Source organism: Melopsittacus undulatus, chromosome 2 (genome assembly GCF_012275295.1).
Source record: "Melopsittacus undulatus isolate bMelUnd1 chromosome 2, bMelUnd1.mat.Z, whole genome shotgun sequence".
Classification (NCBI taxonomy): domain Eukaryota; kingdom Metazoa; phylum Chordata; class Aves; order Psittaciformes; family Psittaculidae; genus Melopsittacus; species Melopsittacus undulatus.
The window spans coordinates 42,352,622-42,373,908 of NC_047528.1; the positions used below are offsets into that span (position 1 = coordinate 42,352,622).

Sequence of the window (21,287 nt, forward strand, 5' to 3'; positions counted from 1 at the left end):
ATGAAATGTGTGATAATTAAATGCTGCTTTTCACATTTGATTGCACCTGACCTACTTATTCGAATAAAATTTGAATTCTCAAGATTACATTATTAAGATTGAATATTATTTATGACAGCCACTTCCTTTCAGGCTTTTCTCAGGGAGCACAGGGTATGTTCTCTAGAAGTAAAAGTGTACTAGAGCTATTTGAAAGTCATGTATGTGGTTAGCAGAAACTTCTTGCTAACCACAGACTGCTAAGCTCAAAACTATTCCCTTTCACAAGTAAAAAAGAATTAGAAATAGTTAAACTAAAAAACAAAACAAACCAATAAAATCTAACAATGTAATACCCATCCAGACTTACAACATTTACTGAAGTTAACTACTTAGTCAAGGTGAATTTACTTTTATCACTGGTGAACAGGTAAAAGGTAATTGCTGCATAAAAATATTAATGTTTTGTGGAAGTATGATATAGCAATTCTCATGTGAATCAATTTCTAAGGCAATACATTTTAAGCAAAGCTGAATTTTTGTCCATGTTTTCATATATTCTACAATAAATAAGTATGCCCATCATCAGTGTTGAGAGTCTGATGGCTGACTACAGAAATACTTTCCTTCCCAAATGCAGCATTAAAGTCATTCCCAAAATTACGAATAGTTTATAGACAAGACAGTGAATAAGAAGATAATCTAGTCACATCATAGATTTATAGAGTAGTTTTGGTTGCTAGGGACCTTAAAGATTCTCTAGTTCCAATCCCTCTGATATGGGCAGGGAGTAAGTGTCAGAACACAGACTGCAGCCACAGGGGATTTATGAACTTTCACAGCTGGCTACTAGCAAAAAGCCCTGTTTCATTGGGACAGCAGCAGCAGCTCACTTATATAAGATGAAAAATCAGATCTAAATAGCAGTATTTGCAGTTAGATCAGGTTCTCACATTCTACTCTGAAGAAAACAAGGTACTGCCCATTTTAGGGAATGCACAATACCAGATGAGCCAGAAAGGCCTGCACTTTAACAATTTTTCTGAGAAACACTGCTTTGGCTAATGTACTTTTTAAAATTGTATATTGTTTCCAGAAAAGAAGTAATCTTTGAATTGTCGTGATGGTGATCACCATTAAAGTTACTCAGTTACATTGTGCGTCTTTTTATAAATTCAATTTTTTACTCAGTCTTGATGCTCTGGGACTCTTTGATTAGTTAATAAATTGATAACTCCAGGATTCAGGCATGAAACTCACCAAAAATATACACAAAAAGCAACAGCGCTTAAAGAACTTTCCCAGTTTTTTAAGAAAGCCTCAGTTACATCAGTTCACTGCTGGCTTCAATACTCCTCTGAAATCATGGCATCAGTGGAACATTTTATGAACAATTAAATCTTGCATCAGAAACATCTGGTGCAGACAACAAACTAGCATACTTTTGTATGCTGTTATAGCAGTCCTTGTATTTTTGTTTCTCTTCTAAGACAAGAGGTTTCAACGTAAAAGCCTCATACCTTTCTACACTCCACCCTCATTACACAACAGCCCTCAAAAATGCAAACACATATAAGGTAGTATTTGGTAACTAAAGTATTGTTTACCTCAGGACTCATTTGCAGCCTTAATTAAAGAAAGTCTTGTAATGAGGATAGAGTGTACCTTTTGGATATTTTTCAAAGGCACCTTTTACTTACGTCAACAGGTACCAGAAGGCTCTTGCCAAGATGTTGGTTAAAAGACAGACACCAGGCTTCAGTGTAACCATTCATGTTAGGAACATACTTCTTTATTGTCTCATCATTCAGCCTCAGCCAAACACCATCATCATTGTGGATCTATGGGAAACAAGCAACAAAAACGAGCCATGCCCTTCTGTAACTGTTCAAAGCTAGTAAGGATTAACAGACTTCAGACAAACAGACAACAGTAGCAAGGAAGCAATGATCACCGCTATGCTGACAGAATTAAGACAGAGGTAAAGAGAAACATCAACAAAACCAGAATTTCAAAGCAATGGGAAGCATATCTTTTTAGAAGGCAAGGTGCAAAGATAAATTTTAATCAGATCATGCAGTAATAAGAGTTGCTTTGAGAGAAGAGGAAAGTCAAGTCTTCATAAAGCTTTTTTAAGTTTCCCACTTGCCAGTTTTCCACTGTTTTTATAACTTAGTAAATTGCAAAAATATTCCTTGTATATGAAGTTATATTGTAAAAACCATACATGCATAGTAGTCTAACACACTAGTGACCTTTCAGAAATGTAAGCGAAAGATGTAATGAAAATAAAACCTACATCTAAATTTTCATGTAGGGTTGAAATAGTAAGGTATGAACACCTTAGTTCTTAGAGATATTATTATAAGACGAACTCTAGGAATTTTGTTTCCTCTTATTAGTCTTGAAAGTTTGTTATACAGGTTTTCAAGTAAGTAAAAGGAAATGACAGCTTGGAAAACTAAATTAGTAAATATTTAGATTTTTGTGATTTATACTGTTATGTTCTTAATTTGTGTATGTCAACATCTAAACATGAAAAAACATTATTTGCATGAATTAACTTCACATCTTAGCCCAATTTTCAACAGAAATCCCTTAATTACCTCGTCAATGAAAGTGATGGATCCATTGACTTTCACTATGCCTATTTGCTCACTCTGAAGGGAAGGGTGGCTACGGATACGAAGCCCTGCACTGTCCTTGGCCACAAATTTGCGAACCTAAGAGAAGCAAAGGAAGACAGTAAGGAAGAAAAAATTGGAACAGAGCTCTCGAAGAGTAAAAGAAGTAGGTTTAATAGATTCTGAAATGCCAGTGATGAGATGGCAGTCTTAGAGTTACAGTTTGTTGCTAGTTTCCCATGGCTGCTGTGTGTAACTTCACTTTTTTACTATAACCAATGAAATCATACAGTTAAGAAAAGCCCTGAAAGTGCACTGACTCAGCCTTAGAAAGATCTGCATTATACCACACAATACTCACTACAAGCTTCTGATTCCTTTAACTGCTGCCCTCCATTCATTTTATTAATTCTTCCAAGTTTCAAGGGTTTTGCCTTTTCAAATTTAGTATTACCAGTAACTGATCAACCTGGGATTACCACTTCTCATTTGTGCTGTGACAATATGCTCTTTAGTCAGCTTTTTGGCCAGAATGTGGATATTTTCTTCAGCTATAGAGTTTAAATAGCCATTTAAAAATAGAAAAATAACAGATCTTTCCACTTTATTTTTCAAATAGCTCTTTCAATAGTTTCTCCCTTTTTCACAGGAAGGTTAGATCAGATGCTCCTTGTAACTAGTTTGATTTACCACACCCCCAAAAATCTCCTAGCTGTTATTCACCATCATTTTTTTCACTATTCAAACACATTATCAGGCACCTATCCTATAGAGAACAAGCGTAAGCTACGTTTTTGGTCTTTGGTTTTAGAGAAGTGCATATATTCTATCCATGCAGTATAAAGCTTTTTTCTTGTAAGGTTATTTTCAAACTCCACAGGCAAAACTGAAAAAAGCATAAACTGTAGTATAAACTCTAACTTAACATACAGCACGGAATGGTATGGAAAGAATAAACACAGGAAAATGTAATGAAAGGTAATAGCTAAGTGCCTGATTTCCTCCCTCCCCCCAAATAAACTATTTATTTTAAGAAATGGCATTTATTTTAAAGCTAATTAAAAAAAAGACAGAAACTTGAATAATTTCAAATGTAACTTACTTCAGAATGTGCAAGGTTTTGCTTACTAACAATCCTGTTACTCCAAAGATCTAGATTTTTCAACAGGCAAAAATAGGACTTGCAAGGTCCTTGTAAAAATGTAATGCTGAATCACTGCTGACAGCACTTTCAACACAGAAAGGCCCATAAACAGAGCCTTGCAAATTAGGGTCTCTGCAGTAAAAAATGTTACTTCAGAAAAACATACGATAAGAAGCTAAAACTTGAATTGAAACCTTGAATTTAGAGGAAAAAGTACTGGCACTCAAGATGTGGATATGCACAGGCCAGGAAAGAGCATTTTTCCCCTTTGCAGCAGCTAACTAGTTAACAGAAAACTTCAAGCTGTAACTACAAACAGTTTAGTGATCAGATCCACTGACAGACAATGCAACAAAAAAAGAGATGAAATTATATTCCATTTCTGATCATCATGAAAAACTTAACTGAGTCTTCTTCCTGATATTGCACCTCTTTGCCTGGAATATTTCTCTATGGTTCAGTAACTCTGCCTTGTAACCCTCATAACCAGTTCATAACAAAGTGGATCCTGACTAAAGGAGTGACTAATGCAGAAAGGCTCAGCAATTAAGGTACTGCAGTGCACAGCAGTTTTCAAGAGATTTGTTGCCGTGGTACCAGTTTTGCCACTTCCAATTCAGGTAAATCAGAACTGCTTCCTTCCTCTTGATTCCAGCTACTCTGAGTTACATTACATAGCTTGAAAGGTAATGTTTCCCTCAATAGAATGTGGAATGGAATTTTCTGCATGTTAGTTTATCTAAGTTTCACAGCCAATGAGGAGGAAGCAGCTCCTATGGGTCATATACTCCAGGCTGAATAGAGATCATTATGATAATCTCCTTTAGCAACTTGAATGGACAGCAAAAATCAGATTTTCATCTGACTTCAAATAGCAGAGAAAGAAGTCTTTACAAAATTGTAATACGCTGTATTACTATATACCATTCCATTTTCATCTTGCAATTCAAGTAAGGTTTGACTACAAAATTGGAATGTTCCACTACCTTAATGAAAATATTTTGGCATTTCTAGTCAAGAACAGATCATCACTGAGAAGACACTGTTAGTGTCCTTTGGTTATATTAAATTTCAGGCTGAAAATGAAGAGGAAGAAGCTTCTAACAATGCCCTTTCTCTCAGCAAAATGTGATTTGGTATATTGGACTTCCTCTGACTAATACATGTCTAATCTGTACTCTTGGTTTCGTATACATGTAGCATAGTGCAATAATTACCTTTCTAGACTATTTCTACTATTTAATGCTACTGTTCATACACAAAAAATTAATTATTCTAACCTGGTTTGTTATGTGACTACGTGATTCACCATGAAAGATCTAATGTATTTTTGCAGCAGGCTCTACAGACACTACATAAAGCACAGAAAGATGGCTCCTTTTTCAAAGAGACTAGCACTTGGAACAAGAAATAAAACATGCAAGCAGAAGAAAGCAGGGAGATTTTTAAACACTAAGTAACGTCTCAGAATACCAGAGGTCTAACTTTAGTCAAGTATTTTTAACAGTCAGGAAGACTGTTGACACAACGCAGCTGCTATTGTATGAACCAGTCATGTCAGTTTCCACTGCAAAAATTCAAAAGAACACAGCACTTCCATCCAGCAATTTATCTCATCTTAGACCAGATGTCTCTCTCTCACTTTGGTAACAGCAAACAACACATATGATGATCAGCTTGGATAGATATCATTAAGTTCTGTGAGATGAATCTCACACAGTAGGAACTGGAAGTTTTAATTAAGGTAATGAAGCCTCCCTTCCAACAGAAGGGAGAAAACCTAAAAATATTTTTTGAGGGAAAAAGACCAAAAAAAAAAAAAAGGAAGAGAAAAAATGTAATGAGGGATAAAAAAAAAATATGTGGAAACTAAAGGTAAATATTTTTATTTTGAGGTGTGGGTGCAGGGAAAAAAATCTTGTTAGTAGTACAAGCAGATGCTGGATGCATTTACAGACTGGGGAGCTGTACAACAAAACTGCTGACTAGAATATTCAGAAAGTTGTAACACTCAATCATTTTTGTAATCATGTATTTCTTAGCCCCCTTTGCAGCTGTACCAAGACAGGGAAGGATAACCTTGTCATATTTCAGAATTCCACATCTTTTAATACAGGTTTCTTCATTTGAAAAAGAATTTAATGACTCATTTAATATCTTTTCCTTTGCATTTAAGAGGAAGTGGATGATGAGGATGATGAGTGAGAAGATGCGGTCCCCTCATCTGGACATTTTCCTTATAGCACTGCCACAGCACCTTTTGGCTTTCCTCCATTATTTATGTCTACTTTAGTCCCCCAGGGTGGAATGACAAAGTGAAATGGGGAAATCAAAAGCTACAGAAAGAGTAACTATTAAAAATAAAATCATGATGTTCTAAGAAATGTAGATATTACTAAATAAGCTAATTTTGGATTTCATACTGACTGAAGAAGATCCTTATCACAAAACAAAATCCTTCTAAAGCCCTTTATAGAACGAATTTCATAATACAGTATCAAAGAACTAATAATAGTGCCGAATGCAGCCTGGGGCTTTTATAATAGTTGCACAATATTTGTGCAACAATCCAAGATTAAGGAAGCTTCTGTTGAGCTTCTAACAGTTTTATTCATGGACAGACAGAAAGAAAATGGAATTAACAGCTTTCACTGTATCCAGTATATTAATTTAATTCCATTCAGTACACTAAAATGGTTCCAAATATCCTTAAGTCCTGCAGAACTGTAACATGGAAAGTATGTAGTAAACAATAAAATCCCACCCCAATGTAACTATCTGTTTGACTGTGGAGTTTGGGTTTTTTTTTTCAGTTCTCCAAACCTTGTTTGGCTGAGGCTCTGCTTTTGGTTTAATAAGTTGGGTTCCTGGAGGTATCATTCCTTTTGGAGGATCTTTTACTTTCACTTCTAGTCCAGCATCTATAAGCAAACAAAGACTAAGTTGAAAAAAAAACAAAAAGCAAACAACAAAACCCCAACCAAAACCAGAAGGATATAACCTCGAGTAATAATCTTCAAAGGAATTCTCTCAGCAATCACTGTTAAAGCCAAACTACAAATTAATGGCCTCAGTCGACCTTTTTGGAGGTGAAATCATTCCACAGTATGCTATAGTATCTCATAACGTAATCTCTAGGACTAGCAAGACAACTGAAAGACTTTCAGCAAGAAAGAAACCCAAAGCATTTAAAAATTAGTGCAAAAAATTGAGACCTAGGGTAGAGTCTCAGTTAAGACCACATTTTCTCAGTTTTCCACAGTAAAAGTGATATTATTTACTCCTGCATGGTAAGGAACAATTTCCCCTTTCCTTCAGCTCTTTAGGGTTTTTTTTTATTACTTAGGTGTAAAGTTTTGCTACAAACTGTAAAAAAAGCCTTGTGAGCAACAAGACATACATCTATCAGTATACAAAGTGGATATAATATAAATTTATGCTTAAGCATAATGAAAAATAAATACCTATTTCAATGCCATCTATAGTAACATGAATGGTATAGAGACCAACAGCTCCAGGAGTCCAGTTTGCACAGTATGTACCATCATTATTGACTCTGATCAACATGTTTTCACTGGGTCTAGACATAAATAGAACAATTGAAATGATTAAACAATTACTGTCTTATTGGAAACCATCTGTACCTTTTTTCTCTGTCCAATGTATTAAGCCCTTATTATTTATTATGAAGTTATAACTCTCTATGCCACATTCATTTACAGCAAATGATGAAAGAATACATCCAGAGAGAAGACAGCACAAATAGTGATTCAACATTAGCACAATTAAGAATTAACGATTCTAAACAAAATCCCTAAATTTAAAAGAAAAACGTGTAAATTTAAAAAGAAAAAGAAGCAATTTTTCTGCTTCTGCCCTTAAACAAGTTTACCTGGCAATCAAGGCTTGTGAATCTGTGTTTAAGCAGAAATAACAGGGTATTTTAATTAAGTTTCTATCAAAAAGGGACTTTTTTGATGTTTACCTCTTTGGTGTTGGTGAAGCAAAGCGCAATTCTTCAAAAGAATAATTTTCATATGCCTATGAAAAGATTAAATTCAACAAGCATAAAATCAACAGTTACCAGTTATAGGACAGTTACGGATAAAAGAAAGCAGAGTATTTCCTCAAAGAACACAGTAATTTAACTTTACACTCACCAGAAGCATTGGTCAGGGAACCAGAAACAAATTCCAAAACGCAGACACATATATACATATATGAAAAAAGTACCTTCACTTCCTCTTTAAAACAGCCATTATTTAGGTAATAAACGTAAGTGTTGCTAACTAAACCTTTGTTCACAGTGATGTCCTTGAATCTATCTTACCTCACGCTTGTATAAAAAGCTTTTGAATGCAGGTAAAGAACTGGAGACCATGTGAGGATAAAGCAATATATGTTGCAGGTCAAAAACTGCAAACCAGGCCAGTGGATTTATCAATGGAGTTTTCTTTCTACTGAAAGTGAAGAACATTGATATTGAGGTGGTATTTCCACGGATTCCCACTACAAAAAAGACCTGGTTTACTTGCAGTTTCCTGTGAAATTAATGCACAGAAAAGCCCCACAAGAAGTAACTAATGGTAGTCCTAAAATTTCACAAAGTCCCTCAGCAACAATCTCTCTGGGCTGCAATGGTTATATGACTCCTGTGTTACATTAAAAACAGGGGAAGAAGAGGTGTTTAAATGTTCAATAACATTTGAACATAGATGCAGCTTAGCCATTTTGGGTCTCTATACAACATGTTATAATTTACTGTCATGAAGTGAGAAAACAGAGTTTGTAATCATATGTGGATGTTTATATCAAGTACTGATACAACATGCAGGCTGGTATGAAAAGGTCAGAGGGCATCTGCATTTTACACTAAAATGAATGTACTCGGTAATGCAGGGAGGAAAGTAGAAGAGAATGTTTACACTTTCTTGAATCAGTAAAGTTGTTAATCAGCTAATCAAATACAGCAGGTAACACATCTGCATTTCCCAAAATGTCAGAGAGCCCTTAATCTAAACAGCAAAATATCAGCTCTCTTGTGAATTAAAAAAAAATGTTAAAGTTTCGGATGTAAAAGACTAACCTGAAAGGAACCTCTGGAAGATTCCCCAGGAACATGTTAAATGTAGAAGCATGTTTCAACAAGAAGAGAGAGAGCTGATTCATTTGACAACAGCTAATTTCAACAGATGCTGTTTAAAATGTCATGCATTGATACAGAAATCATGACTTTTTTTTACTGTGCTGAGCTCTGATTTTTTCCCTGTGTTTACCAGTTTTAGTTTCTAATACAGATTCACTACAACACTCCAGCGCTATATGGATACATTGCTTTTACTTCCCCTTCACCATTTCAATAGCTGTTTTCATTTCTCCTGAGTGGTTCAGACTAGTTTGTTAATCAGTATGATTCAAAATCAGACAGCTTTTCTTTTTAAATGCTAATTCAGTATATAACGGCTTTAGAGTTCAGGCAATTGGCTCTTTTGATGCACCTAGTTTTCTGCTGAACTTAAATATAACCAAAGTAATTTGTAATTAATGTATTTTTAGATTGTGACCAAAAACTAATATACTTTTTCCTCTCTCATTTACATGCCATTTCACACTTTGAATACTGAATTTTATAGTTACATTGATGAAATGACAGTAATTTACCTTCATCATTGTAATAGCAATATATCGCGCTTCTTTTACTATCATTGGCTCGTAGGAAGAATCTAGCTTTGGTGAAGGAAGTCCTCCAAAGGTCATATCACTGTTAGGGGATGCAGCTGTTGCAGGACTCCCTGGTATCCGTTGTACCTTTTTAGTTTGCTCTTGTTGCAAAGATGTTTTTTTCTGAGAAACAGGAATAGCTTTGACTTCTACCTGCAGTAAGATATGGAATACAGAAGGTGATTTAGGGAGAAAACACACACGCATTGTTTTTTATATCTGACAATGTACAGTGATATAGTGCTCAGGGAACTCACTATAAATCCAGCTGTGTCAAAAACCTGTGTCTACACCAAACAATCTGCAAAGCCAAGTACAGCATCTTTGAACAATGTAAATATACATGAGAGAAGCACCCAACTGACTTGGCACATGACTGGTAAAGGGGCAGTTTGAGTTCTGCCAGCCCCAGAGCATCCCCTGGGAAGAAGCATGTAGTCTGGTTTGCTTAGTTAAGTTTTCCCACAACTGAAAATCCTACGGAATACGAAAAAAGCCTTCCAAATGAGTACAAAGATTTCAGAGTGTATCATCAGGACCTGCAAGATGTGCGTCAGCACTGGTGAGATTGGATCTTGTCTAGCTCTGCCACCCTAGTTTATTAGCACTGTACATTTATATTGTGCTCTTTAACATTATTTTAACTGACTTTTTTTCCCCAGAGGTACCACAGACCTCCATTAGTGCAAGTAACATAGGCTGGACAAAGCCTTGCATGGCATGCTTTAGTGTGATGTGTCCCTGCCCATGGCAGGGGTGTTGGAACTAGATGATCTTAAGGTCCTTTCCAACCCCAACTATTCTATGATTCTATGACTGCTGAGGGAGAACAGACTACCTGGAAAATAAGTTTATGCATTATTCTTCCTAAATCTGCAATAAAGTACGTTTAAATACTGCAGATTTCACACAATTTTATCAAAATTTAACTTCATTCACCAAAGGTACTTCAGGGATTTGCACACTGAGAGACTACAAAAGAATGATTAAATGAAGGTTTCTGTTACTTTAATACATTTGTGAGGAAACACAGTAAGTTAAAAAATGGATTCTTATGTCACCTTACACATCATCCCCATCAAACATTGCCTACAACTGATTATTTCCATATGTACACGACTGTAGCTCTTTACAGACAAGATATAAACTGCAGAAAATGGTACTGGCATGATAAAAGAATTTGATAATGTTGTGGACTTAGAGGTAAGAAAGTCTGACTACACTGAATTTATGAATACCATTTTCTGCCCTATACTAGAGTATTCTGTAAGTATCTACAACAAATACTGAAAGATGGCACAATGAAGTATAACAGTCGTCAAGATTACAGTAATTACCTTCATATTAGGAACATGAACAACATCCCCATACTGGTCTTTTGTTTGCACGGTAATAACAGTGGGCCAACCACATCGAATGTCATCTTTATTCAAAATCAATGATGTTTTTTGAGGATCAGCATATGAATCTGGCTGAAGCCACCTACAGCAAAGAAAACCTAACATTAAAATCCCATAGAGCCCCTCAAAAGATAAATTCTTACTCTGTGCAAATTTCACTTCCAGATAAGAGAAGAAAGTCTGAATACATAAGCAAACACTTTTACCCAATATATTAATAGAAACAATTCAGCCAAATAGTTTTATTTAACTAGTACTTACTATGATGGTTAAAAGTTCTATAGCTGGTTTTACAGACATCCAACAGTGCATAGGTTTTAAAATTTAGCAGATAATGTAATATTTTCTACTTTGCTGTAAAACTTAAAACAGCACAACAATAAAGCAATGGGTTTATTCATGCAGCACACAAACTTTTACCTTGCAAGTCGTCCACCACTTGATCCTGGTACACAAGCAATGAAATCTTCCAGAAATGACTGTTCATTGCTTTGTACCTGAAGTGGAAGATTTCCTTCGAGAGCTTCCAAAATGGTTGGGGAGTGAGACAGTGCCAAGCCCTTCCCAAGAATGCCGGAGTGAGATTTGCACACCTGTGTTTTTTTGCAGAGGTTGAGGTGGGGGTGAAACAATGGAGACATAAAACAGCTTTTCAGTAACTTACATGTAGGCACTTTCCCATAATATGACACAATTACAGACACTCTGGGCACTGAAAACCATTCAAGGAGGAGAGGAGTGGATAAACTTTACTCTGATGCTAGTTATAAAAACAAAAGTCATCTCAGTCTATAAAACAATTATTTACATCAAAGGAGATTAAACTATCTTGAGTTAAGGGAGAATTTCTGGAGGAAACAAAAATCTTAAGAATACCTTAAACTACTGAACTGTGACCAGAAGAATGAAGAAAGCCATTCTGAAAATGTGACCAATGAGCATATTCCAAAGGAACACAAAAGGCCACAGATACAACTTACAGAGAGGCAGATCTCTTAAAGAAAGATTTTTTTTAATGAGACAAAGTAAAATAAATCCTTTCTTTGCAAGAAGGGAAGTAAGGTAGGAAGGTACAGGAAATACTGAACAGACAGGACTAAAACTGAAAATCCATTACTTCCATGCACACTCCTAGCTCACATTTTGAATTAGAACATGGTGGGTCTAAGAGCAGACTGCTGAAAAAATACTTCTTCCAGGGAACATCTGATTCTTCCTAGACAGTTTCTGTTTACTATTCTGTCATCTAAGGCCTCTGCAACAGTGTCATGCAGTAGCACTGATACAGTTTTCCAACAAGTACTGTGACAACTGAATTTCAAAACAGTTGCCCTGAAAATAATAAGGAAAGCGAGAGAATATGAAAACTCCTTTTCACTGTTCATCAGCTAGGGACTACAGACCGGGAGTTACTGACTAGCATTAGGTCCCATTACAACAAACAAAATACCAAAACAAAACCAGAACAACTGAAATCATATTATCTGTGGACTTGGCAAATGTTATCACTCAACCGAAGAAGCTATTTTATTTCTGCAATTACAAATACGGGTAAAGGATTAATTTTGGTAACATTTAAAATCTCCTAAATAGTGTGACTTCAGCCAAACACTTAGGCATTTTGAAATATACTTGGTAATATAACTTTCTACGTAATTATCAATGCATTTTTCTCTAAGTGAAGGTATGATAAAAAAAAAAGACTGAACGTAAATACTAGACTTCTGTAAGACTTTCTTAAACTGTTTGATAACAAGGTGGATTCCCTCCTGTTATATAAAAATTGAAAGTGATTTGCTTAAGAATGTTGCAAGGGAAAAAAAGCTGCAGTATACCTGTAAGGCAGCCTCTTCAAGTATCTCAAGATCTTCTTCAAATTCATTACCTGCTGTAAAAATATAAGTATCTATTTTTCATAACAATAACACTGCCACTTATTTACATATTATATAATGTTAAATTCATCTCTGTTTAGTGAAATCTTTCATATTGCAAAATTTAAGCTTGCGTGAGGATGTGTAATATTGTTTATCCAGCAATTGAAAGACGGGTATTTTCAAGTAATGCAGTAAACATGCAGTACTGTGTAGTTCAGTGCACAAGCAAATAAACAGTTGTTGTTTGCCCAGAACAACAATATACGTTATACAAACCAGAAAATTGGCACTTCTTATCTCCAAGACATTATGTATGGCAAATCTTTGGATATGACTGGAAATTTTCAGAAAAAGGTATTAGCAGGTCAAGATAGTTTCTGGGAAGCAATATCAACTGCTCCCTTTTACAAGCTTACCCTAGTATATGAAAACTTGAAAACTCCACACAGTTTTGTTAATTCTGATTTCTTCCTAAAACATAAAACTCAGATACATTCTATTATACAATACTTCTTTCTTACAGATGCAACTTGAAATTCTGATTCCAGGGTGACCAGAATTGCCAATCACAGACTCTTAACAGAAAAGTAAACCAGATAAGGTTACCATATTTCTACTCTCTCTCAAAAGCATGTCAGGAAATTCTGATAGAAGAGAGAAAGAGAAAGGAGAATAATCAAGTCCTAAGGCACTTTTAAAATTCAAAGAAAGAGAGATATATAAAAACTCTGCTCTAGGAAGTAACTTATACCAAATCTGAAATGCCAATAATTACTTGCTAGTAATAAAGTTAAATATATTTACACATTGCTCTTCAAGTTCGATCTTTGACACAGATCAGATCTCCCTTGGAAAGAAGCATCTTAAATTTAAAAATTAAGAGAACTGGCAAGGATGAAGTGTGAACTTCTGAACAACAAACAACTGTTGCAAAAAAGCAGCAACCACTGATGCCTAGAATTAATCTGTTTTTTTTATTCAGAGGGTCTAGTGGTCTTGTAGATTCATCTGATTGATGAAACGATATGGGCTTCACTAGGCGGAAATCCTGCCTGACCAATTTGGTGGCCTTCTACGATGGGCCTACGGAACTGATGGACAGGGGTGGAGCAGTTGATGTCATCTACATGGACTTGTGCAAAGCATTCGACACTCTCCCACACCACTGTCTCTAATTGGAGAGACATCAGTTTGATAGGTGGACCACTCGGTGGATAAAGAACTGACTGGATGGCCACACGCAAAGAGTTGTGGTCAACGGTTCAATGTCCGTCTGGATACCAGTAACGAGTGGTGTTCCTCAGGGATCAGTGTTGGGACTGGTCTTGTTTAATATCTTTGTCGCTGACATGGACAATGGAATTGAGTGTGCCCTCAGCAAGTTTGCTGATGACACCAAGCTGTGTGGTTCTGTTGAAACGCTAGAGGGAAGGAATGCCATTCAGAGGGACCTTGACATGCTTGTGAGGTGGGCTGATGCCAACCTCATGAAGTTTATCCATGACAAGTGCAAGGTCCTACACCTGGGTCACAGCAATCACAGGCACAGCTACAGGTTGGGCAGAGAAGAGATTCAGAGCAGCCCTGCGGACAAGGACTTTGGAGCGTTGGTCGATGAGAAAATGAACATGAGCCAGCTTCAGTGTGAGCTCACAGACCAGAAAGCCAATCGTATCCTGGGCTGCATCAAAAGGAGCGTCACCAGCAGGTCGAAGGAGGTGATCCTGCCCCTCTGCTCTGCTCTCCTGAGACCTCACTTGGAGTATTGTGTGCAGTTCTGGTGTCCTCAACATAAAAAGGACATGGAACTGTTGGAACAAGTCCAGAGGAGGGCCACGAGGATGATCAGGGGACTGGAATACCTCCTGTATGAAAACAGGCTGAGAAAGTTGGGGCTGTTCAGCCTGGAGAAGAGAAGGCTGCGTGGAGACCTCATAGCAGCCTTCCAGCATCTGAAGAGGGCCTACAGGGATGCTGGGGAGGGACTCTTCATTAGGGACTGCAGTGATAGGACAAGGGGTAACGGGTTGAAACTTAAACAGCAGAGGTTTAGACTGGATATAAGGAAGAAGTTCTTTACTGTAAGGGTGGTGAGGTACTGGAATGGGTTGCCCAGGGAGGTTGTGAATGCTCCATCCCAGGCAATGTTCAAGGCCAGGCTGGATGAAGCCTTGAGTAATATGGTTTAGTGTGAGGTGTCCCTGCCCATGGCATGGGGGTTGGAACTGGATGATCTTAAGGTCCTTTCCAACCCTAACTGTTCTATGATTCTATGTCATTGGAATGGTAATATTATCTGCAACACTAACAGAACTTGGTTGAAGTTCTCGAGTTGGTGTAAATGGTCAGATGAATCAATTACAGCAGTACTCCAGAAGCTATTTTGCAGGCCGATGCACCTATGCCTCCTCTCCTGAAGAGCTTATACAGCCACTTTTATAGATGGCTGAGGCTTGAGGAATCTTGACTGTGTATTTTATTTCAGATTCCTTCTACCTGAAAGCATACAAAGCCAATCTATGTACCATCTACATTAAAAATCAGAACAAAACAAAAAACAGCTTTAGAGAGAAGTGTGATATATTAGGAAACCTGGGAAATTAAGTTAGACCCTTTTTATTTTTCATAACAGAACATAAGTGTAAATGGATGCTGGGTCAGTCAACAAAACTAAGGAGTTAATGCGGCTGTCTGGAGGATAAGAGAAGAGAGCACTATTAAAAGTATAGAATTGCCTTATACTTTTGAGAGATAAATAAAGATCTACCAGTGCAACTGAAGTGCCTATTTATAATATAAAGAAATTTGCACACTCAAATACACAAGCAAAATATCAAGTAAAAAAAAAAAATTCTAATTAGGTTTTGTGGTTGTAACTGAACACTGATCAATGCCTTCCAGCTTATTAATACACACTTCAGTGTCATTAATACCTGAGCTCTTGTTCATGCTCCTAAACTAAAATGATTAAAAAGATCCTATTATAAGAGTGTTTTTCCTGTACACTAATGTTAATTAGGTGGAATATTATTACACAGAATATGGCAGCACCAGTAGGAGTTCTAATTCATCTCCATATCCATTAGTTTTCATCAACTTGTATTTTTTTCTTATATTTTAAATTGCATTTGGGTTACTGCACGCTTATTTGCTGCATCTGCTGTAGAACTGTGTGGGTTTTTTTGCAATTGTAAAAAAATACCCCTACAGCAGCAATATTTTGGGCTATAAGCTCAATGGTCACTTTCAATTTTTAAACTAGCAATTTTAAATCCTGCAATTCAATGCTGCAGGTATTTTGCATTCAGAAAGGTGTGGAATGCAGGGAGAAAAAACGGTGAAAGAGAAATACAAATAAGATACCTGCACATTTGTGAAGTGCCACGAGGAAGCTGTAAGACATAGCTCGTACACTGATACACTACCTGTGGATGGGGGGAGTTGGTTGAGATTTAAAGGACTAAGTTTCCCTCCTCCCCATACACACTTGAAGGGGACATTACTATCTTGCTCACTTAATTCAGTTTTAAGAATTAATTTCATATGATTATCTATAACTAAAAGCAACAGTAAGCCTTAAAGGTGGTATTAGTTCAGAAAACCCAAAGTAATGATGAAATAGCAAAGTATATTCTTTGAATACTTACCAATAGGAAGAGCTAGATCTTTCTTCATCAAAGCTGCTGCACATGACCCTCCTAAATTTGCCAATTCCTTCTCCAGCTGAATAATACCCTTCAAATTGAAACAAATTCAAAAACAAAAAGTGTCTCAGAAAACAGGACAATGGATATGTTTCATTGACACTACTTTACCCTAACAGAGAGAGTACATGTTCCAGTTTGAAGTTACTCAGCAATATACTGTCATATTTTGCTGTGACATGGGCCAGGGTACCAAAATTTTTAACATTAAAGAGAAAGGAAAGCTCCTAATACAAAAAAGTGCTACTCATACATTTTCAGATTGCAAAGCAATGCCTCTTCTAAGCTGTACCACACAGGCTCACATTCCCATCTTGTTTAAACATAGCACTGTTCAAAACCTTTTCCTTTCTCCTTTTTCCTCTTCCCTCTCTCTAGTTGGAGAGGTAAGGATGGAAAAAGATTCCATGATCTCCCTTTCTCCATTACATATCCTGGGTAATGCCCTTGACAGTTTCTCCCTTCTATTTGCACTCCAAAGTTACTTCTTTCTATTGACGCTGCTGTTGTAGGGAATGAGAAGGCTCCCTCCCACCCATCAGATTGTCACTGAAAACACATGAGAGTCTCTCCATCAGGAATATCAGACCATGCACATGATTTTCAAATACCTGGAGGTATGGAGGTTGGGTGCAAGGAAAGGGTGCACCTAAATGGCAAGGGAGGTTCTAGCTAGTTTTTACACCATGAAGAAATGTATTTGATATTTTCCCTTCAACTTGCCCCAGCTACATGCAGGCACAACCTCCTTAACTTTGCTCACAAAAAGGTGTTGACACTAACAACAATTTGAAATTTTAAAGGAATCTGTGGGTGGATCAGCACACACCTCTGACAGATGCCTCTCCTAGAGGAAAAACAAAACCAAAACCCAGTGGGGGAGATGGGAAACATCTCTATGATGGATTTTCTATGCAGACTTACAGAAACTGGCAACATATGAAGCAGATAAAATCTTTTGGAAAGAGCCTTCAAAATTGGTAACCCTAGACTTGCTCTGTAACCTCTGAGATCCCAATCACACTGAGAAGTCTCCAAAATGCATTTTAAGCTAAAACCTTGATAAACTGCATCTTTAGGACTCAAAACAGCAGGTGCTGAAACAGCAAACAAGTAAAGATGTGAAATGTGGATTAACCCACCAGACAGGTCCTTGCTGTGTGAACATCCTTTATGAAGAAGGCAGACTTTACATATATTTTGTAGATTTAATAATGACCAGCAAAAAGCCTTCCTTTTCATTCAAAGCATAAATCTAAAATTCACGTAAAAATCCTAGTTTTCAATGAAGTTTAGCAGCTCAACTACACCCAATTCTTTAATGCACTAGTTCACAGTACAACACCTTTCATTTTTTGCAGAGACTTCCCTAACAATGAATGTCGTCCAACATACTATAGTTTGGTAATGGTACCAGAAGCTTGTTCTCTCTGGAAAGAGAGAGAATCAGATATGGAAAAATTAATCCCACTTCTTTGAATTATATCTTACCGATTCCTTTTATCTAGAGAAAACACAATGGTCACCAGAACATACTCTTCTTTTTCTACTAGTGATAACACTTCCAAAAATTATCATCAAAAAGTTCCCAAAAGAATGAGAAACTCACATTGTCTACCCCAATTACTTAACTTAAGGCTTTAGCCCTGAGATGCAAGGTAGCTTTTCTATTTATAAAACTTTATATTAGTTTTTGGGCCATAAAAAGGTATGCTTGAAAACAATTACTTACAACTTTTCTTTAGCTGGTATAGTTGACTAACATACTGGCTGGCATATTTTAGCACGGAGTGTGAAAAGCATGCCAGCAGCTTAGTTTGTAAATGGCTTAAAAAAATTAATGATGTATGTGATTCTGCATCCTTTTTTCTGCTTAAGCAAGAATCATTATTACTCAAACACAGACTAGTTAAATTATTTATAGGATTTGAAAATCTGATCTTGTACAAGCAAGGGAAACTGTTGTGGTTTAAGCCCAACTGGTAATTCAGAACCACGCAACCACTCGCTCACTCCCCCTCGGCCATTACAGCTAATAATCTTGCAGTATGTTTTACTATCCGAATACTATGACATTCTGAAGAATTCCATGTTTTGAAAGCCTGAAGACATGATTTAGCTTGAGAAGAAGCCAGGAATAAGATGAGGTAAACCTTCTGTGAGGGCTATAGTGTAAGCACTTCACAAGGTCTGCAACAGGCTCAAAGACTCCCAAGGTAAGGGAGGGGCTATTTTTCTACCATTATTAAAAAGCCTTTCAACATTAATCTCTTAAAATAACCCAAAATTATTAACTGGCCCAAGAACATGAAGAAATTTTATCTTCCCTTTGCAACAAGGCAACAGTGGTGGAAATGACACATGTCCTTAAAGGCAAGGTGAGCTGACCACTGCACAAAATCTCAGGTAGCCTAAATGAGGCCAGCATCTCCAGGGAGTCCAAGAGCTCTGTCTGGTATGAATGAACATGGAAAAAGAATGCAAGTTTGTCCTCCCACGACTAGCAGTGACAGTAAAATACTAATCACTATGTATCTGAAAAACCCAATCCTTTGGATTTCTGATGGAAGATAAGGTCAAAATTCTAGGAAATACCATATCCCATTGTCATGCTATTTATTTGCAGACTGTCAGCTATAAAAAACCAAACCAAACAAAAAGCCATTCCAATAATATTCAGATTATAAAATTCCAAACAAATGCCTGTAACAAAACAAACAAAAAAAAATCCGTAAAAACTTATACGAAATTAATTTAGAACCATTTTGCTAATATTATTTAGTCAGAAGTGGAAATACAAATATTAAAAAAACAAAAAAACCAGAACAAAACAAACCCCAAAGCCAAACAAAAAAAAACTAGCCTTACAGAAGTGAATTAACAGGTGCAGCAACTGTAGTCATTTCACTTTTTACTTACCTCATCAGATCCTGGACTAAATTCATATCCAATTGCATAACATTTGAAACCATAAAAACAAGCCTTTTCATCTTTCACGTAGTCTGATGCAGTCTCCAGAGAAAAAAGAGCTTCGTTTCCTTACAAGACGTAAAAGGATACATAAAATAAATAAATAAAAATTTGATACTTTTCCTCTTTTTGTATGTTTCTTTCATATGATTACATATGAAACCTAGGCTTCATAACATGTAAAGTAAAACCGTGAATAATATGTAGATCAACACTTCAAACAAGAAATCTAATACGAAAATGCAATCAACTGATGTACAACAATGGCTCACAGTGTCTTGCCAGCATGGATGAAGACACTTTTTCAACTTTCCTTTCTAAGATAATTTTGCAGAAAAAATCAAACTTTCTTTCATTATTTTAATAATTCACATTAGTAGAAAATATTGCAGTATCTATTTATTACCTGGCAATACTAATACCATGGTAGGCCATCCTGAAGACCCAGAGAATTTTTTCAGCTCTACCCACGAATTAAGGTTGTCATGAACAGAAGCATGCTTTGGTCCAAATCCCAGACTCTGTGCAATTCTAACAGGAATTAGTAAACGAAGAACATCCTCTGATTGAGCAGTGCCACACTGAGTGTCAAACTCTATTGTTATCCACCTGACACATTCAGGAAAAGTCACCTAGAACAAAACAATAGTCTAATTAAATGCTTTTTTACTTTCATTTGGTTTTAACCCTTTAGGCTAGAGAATTCATTCAGTTATGCAATTCTGTACATTTGTTTTGATATGTTTTAGATTAATATTATCCTAATTTATTCTTTGATGTTCAGATATACCTGAAATGCTTTACACCTTACTAATTATTATTATGTTTTTTAACTTATGTTCAGATTAAGTATTTGTGCTCGCAATACAGTTTTGTGATTGTTTTTAAGAACTCTGCACAGGATCATTAAATAAAACAACCATGGACCATTACAAACATTTAACTCTCAAATAACTTTTTAAATGCAAACTTCAACAGATGCATTCAGTATCTGTTTTGTGCAATCCTAGAAAGTACACAGCAGCTGAAGTACACTTGTGAATATGGCCTGAGGTATGACAGCAGATAACTACAGAAATTCAAAGGCAGCAACAACTAAGCCTAAGGCTTCAGATGAGATCTATAAACTTGTAGAACTATAATAAGCATCAGTGCATCAGGAAGATCATATGGTAACTACATTTTCTCCAGTGAAGGTCTTACTGTCTTACAGGAGAAGCAAGTGGAATAGTAATTAATGAACTCATACAGCTCTCTATTCCAGGTTTGCTGCCTCATGATTCACAGTCATTTGAACCAATGTGACTGCAGAACTCACTATTTCAAGAACTGAAACATGAGATTTATCTCCCAGGCAAGTAATTTATGCCTCAGTCCTTAACTAGAAAAAACACCCTTTCACTACTGACCTTGAGGAAAACCTAGTTTTATTGCAATAGTCATGGATGTAAGGTGGAACGCATCCTACTCAAGAGTGAGTTAACACAGTTAAAGACTTCAGAGACTTCTGCAATGCCAAATCACAGTCCAAGTCGAAGTAATTAATGAAAAATTTAAATTGGCAGACCAAAACCAGCTAGCATAGGGATCCCTACACCATAATTAATTTGACTTGAATTGACAATAAGTATTTTTACAAAGCATTGTTTTAGCATTAGGTAAGAAAAACTGAGATATGATTATATAATGTGTACATAAAGTCTTCCAACTTCTACAGTCTGTACAGTTAGAGCAAAGAAACTGTACATGACAGTAGCAAAATCTAAGACTTTAACCCTAGATACCTGCATTAGGGGGTTAACGCTACACTTGTTTCCACTCCAGTTTCCATTATAATTACTGGATGGGGTTTTTCTCTGGAAAGCATT

At 36.4% G+C, this 21,287-nt stretch overlaps 1 protein-coding gene across 1 annotated transcript in view; it reads right to left on the reverse strand.

Annotated features, from left to right (window-relative positions):
* MYCBP2 (MYC binding protein 2) overlaps window positions 1-21,287 on the reverse strand; it is a 182,924-nt gene that overhangs the window by 57,687 nt on the left and 103,950 nt on the right. The window contains exons 41-52 of the mRNA XM_034074633.1: window positions 19,826-20,051; window positions 19,369-19,487; window positions 16,393-16,480; window positions 12,704-12,756; window positions 11,289-11,461; window positions 10,806-10,950; window positions 9,409-9,621; window positions 7,733-7,788; window positions 7,212-7,327; window positions 6,571-6,668; window positions 2,586-2,702; window positions 1,680-1,820 (exon numbers count right to left, since the gene is read on the reverse strand). Coding sequence (XP_033930524.1) covers window positions 1,680-1,820; window positions 2,586-2,702; window positions 6,571-6,668; window positions 7,212-7,327; window positions 7,733-7,788; window positions 9,409-9,621; window positions 10,806-10,950; window positions 11,289-11,461; window positions 12,704-12,756; window positions 16,393-16,480; window positions 19,369-19,487; window positions 19,826-20,051 — 1,545 coding nt within the window. The remainder of the gene's footprint in view (window positions 1-1,679; window positions 1,821-2,585; window positions 2,703-6,570; window positions 6,669-7,211; window positions 7,328-7,732; window positions 7,789-9,408; window positions 9,622-10,805; window positions 10,951-11,288; window positions 11,462-12,703; window positions 12,757-16,392; window positions 16,481-19,368; window positions 19,488-19,825; window positions 20,052-21,287) is intronic.